Source organism: Octodon degus, unplaced genomic scaffold (assembly GCF_000260255.1).
Source record: "Octodon degus isolate 3935 unplaced genomic scaffold, OctDeg1.0 scaffold00102, whole genome shotgun sequence".
NCBI classification, from domain to species: Eukaryota; Metazoa; Chordata; class Mammalia; order Rodentia; family Octodontidae; genus Octodon; species Octodon degus.
Window position 1 is genome coordinate 5,168,545 of NW_004524678.1, and position 3,475 is coordinate 5,172,019.

At 38.6% G+C, this 3,475-nt stretch overlaps 1 protein-coding gene across 1 annotated transcript in view; it reads right to left on the reverse strand.

The window, feature by feature from the left end:
• The window catches only part of Klhdc1 (kelch domain containing 1), an 81,860-nt gene that overhangs the window by 22,481 nt on the left and 55,904 nt on the right, over positions 1–3,475 (reverse strand). Inside the window, exons 7-8 of the mRNA XM_004638766.2 lie at positions 1,724–1,807; positions 815–873 (exon numbers count right to left, since the gene is read on the reverse strand). Coding sequence (XP_004638823.1) covers positions 815–873; positions 1,724–1,807 — 143 coding nt within the window. The remainder of the gene's footprint in view (positions 1–814; positions 874–1,723; positions 1,808–3,475) is intronic.

Below are 3,475 nucleotides of genomic sequence, written 5' to 3' on the forward strand. Positions count from 1 at the left end.
TTGATAAAAGCTTTTTTACTGCCTGCATTGCATCGCATTGCATGAATATATGTGTTATACTGGGGATTGAATCCAGAACATTCTATCACTGAGCTACATCCTCAGCCACTTATTTATTTATTATCTATTCTTTTGGAGACTCACCATATATAGGCTTTGAACTCACTATGTACCCCAGGCTGGCCTCTTTGCTGTCTCAGCCTCCTGAATGCTGGGATTAGGCATGTACCACCATGCCCTGTAGCCCTTTTAGTTTATAGATTAGAGACAAGGTTTCACTAGGTTGTCCAGCGAGGCCCCAAACATGTGATCCTCCTGCCTCAGCCTCCCAAGTAGCCAAGACTACAGGCTTTTATCACCAAGCCTGGCTAGCGCCATGATTTTAAATATAATGTGCTATTTTTTAATGCTTTTATTTTAATGTTATTTATACTTTAGAATAATACATAGTTCTGGATCCATTTCATTGCACAAATGGCCAAACTACTATTAAATATATATTGAGCCATAAATAAAATCTGACTTTTACTCCTTTCATTAGCTACTCAACTGAGATGACCTCACTCAACTTCTCCTTCATTTCTTCTGACTATAAAACTAGAACTTTCATGTAGTCAGTTTCCAACTCTTAATAGCTTCATGTTGTATAATATGAAGTTTAGTTCAAAGAACAAACTGAATTGGTATACCTTTCCTTAGACATATAATCTGAAGAATAAAAAAAAATCACAGTTCAATTTTTCTAGGAACCCAGATTTGGATTATAACCACACAGAACCCTACAGATTGAAATGAACCCAGATTTCACACATACCTTCCAGACCAGGCCCAAGTGTCTAAGTTTAGATAGTGCAAGTCACTCATCCGTGTTTGCTAAAATAAAAATGCATCAAGTTAGACCATGGTTAATGCCTTTTCCAGGCTACAGTGTTAGTTTAAAATAAGTTCAGGTTAAAATAAACTCTTCTCCTTAATGTTAGACCCCTAAATACTGGGAAGCCCTTCTGAGCATTAATACCATGAACATGGAGCTCCCAAATTAATGTGTCAAAGGAAAAAGGAAGAAATGGGTTTAAACTACTAGAGTTCAGATGATAAGAAATTAAGCTTTTCTGATACTGCATTAAAGTGAAGGATACTCTCATTAAAATATGGTTTACAATGATCTGTGACAGTGTTTGTGTATGGCCTGTTTTGGAAATAGAAAATAAATAGGGCCAGGGAGATGGCTCAGTGGAATAAGTGCTTCACTGGCAAGCGCAAAGGCCTGAGTTCAATCCCTGGTTCCGCAAAATAAATAAATAAATAAATAAAAGTTAATATTAAATGATATTTTAATATCTAGAGGGTTTATGTTTTTGTTTTGTTTTGCTTTTTAAGAAAAGGTCTTGCTGTATAGTCCAGGCTGCTTTGAATTCACAAGGTAGCTCCAGTTGGCCTCAAACTTGCAGTAATTCTCCTGCCTCAGCCTTCTAAGTGCTATATCTAGTGTGTGTGTGTGTGTGTGTGTGTGTGTGTGTGTGTGTGTGTTTTAATTTGGCAGAACCGGGGATTCTGCCAAAATTCAGGCCCTTGCACTTGCCAGGGACGCGCCTATTCGACTGAACCATCTCCCCAGCCCCTTTCTAGCGTTTTTAATGTTCAGTTGTTCTATAAAATCAGAGGTTACATTTTTATAACACACATCAAACATAACAATACCATTTCCATTAACAGTACTAACCAGAACACGTCCCCCAAAGACGTAACCTTTATTTCCAATAACTGCACATGAATGCGCAGCACGCGGCTGTGGTGGAGCTCCACCCTGCAAGCAGAGATCAAAACACAGTGGGAGGCATGAAACACCCTTAAGACCACATTCCTACTCCGGATGAGAAACTTCAGCACTGAGTTGCTGATGTAATTCAATTAAAGTGCCTCATGCAAAAGTTCATATTAAAAACAATTATAGAAAAATAGGGCCTGGGAAATAGCTCAACAGCATATGTGCCTGCTCGGCAACTGCAAGGTTCTGAGTTCAATCCCCAATACCAAAAAAAAAGAAAAATATTACTCTGTAAGAATAAAATTATTCTTTCTTCACTTCTTAAAGCATTTCTCTCTCCCTTTGGTGCTGAGGGTGAACTCAAGAGAATTGTGCACAATGGCAATAGATCTACTACTGAGCTACATCCCATCCATTTTTAAATTTCTTACACTACACTGTCCATGCTTGCCTCAAACCTATGATCCTCCTGCCTCCTGAACTTCTGGGATTGCAAGTGTGCTGTGACGCCACACTGTCTTCTAAGGCATTTTTCTTAAATTCCCAATACTATTTAACAAAATTCCATGCAAATTTTAGCTTGGAATATAAGTGATTTAAAAATCAAATTTAGGGCCAGCCAAATAGCTCAGTGGATTAAAGCACCTGCTCAGGAAGACGCAGTAGAGGGGGTTTGATCCCTGGCATACCGTGCTGGTCCTGCACCCGGGGCACGCTGAGAATTGAGACTGGGAGTGATGGTGCGCGCCTGTAATCCCAGCACTTGGGAGGCTGAAAACAAGAGAATCACTAGGAGTCTGATCTACGTAGTGAGACCCTGAGGATCCTGCCTTAAATAAAGAGAGAGAGAGAGAGAGAGAGAGAGAGAGAGAGAGAGAGAGAGAAATTTTTGGGAAGAGAATACAACAAGTAGGTGAATGAATAAGAACTGAAGAAGTGGCTGGGTAGGGGCTAAGGAGATAGCTCAATGGCATAAGCACCCCTGCCTGGCAAGTGAAGGTCTCAATTCCATCTCCGGTACCACACACACACACACACACACACACACACACACACACAAAGTCTTTTTTCTCTTAATTTCTTTTCTTTTTGTCTTTTGTCTTTTTTCTTTTTTGCTTTTTTTTTTCAGAACAGAGGATTGAACTCAGGCCCTTGCACTTGCCAGGCAAATACTTATTCTACTGAGCTATCTCCCCGGTCCCTTTTTCTCTTAATTTCTTACATGTTTCTTTCTTTTTTTCTTTCTTCTTGCATGCATATATCTGGTAATATGAATAACTAATCTGAAGACAACACTGTACTATAACAAATACTGTGAAATTCATACTATTTTGTTTATAGTGGTCCCTCATGTATCGTGGAGGTTACATTCCAGGCACCCCTGCAGTAAGTGAAAATCAGCAAAGTAGTGACATTATATTTATTTTATATTTATATATATTTTAAGGCTTTGTAAATCTTTCCCACACTCTTATAAGCCTTTCCCACATTTCAAAACACTTCTAATGTTCTTAACCATTCTCTAAACTTGTAAACCTACGTAATTTTAACAACATACGTATTCTATACAGTATTGCAAAATCCCGCGATATAGTGAAAAATTCACGATAAATAATTTAGATTAATACTGTTTGAAAACCTGAGAAACAGTGAGTCCATGAAAGTCAAACCACAAAATAGCAAGGGAGTAAGAAGATGCTTAGCAAA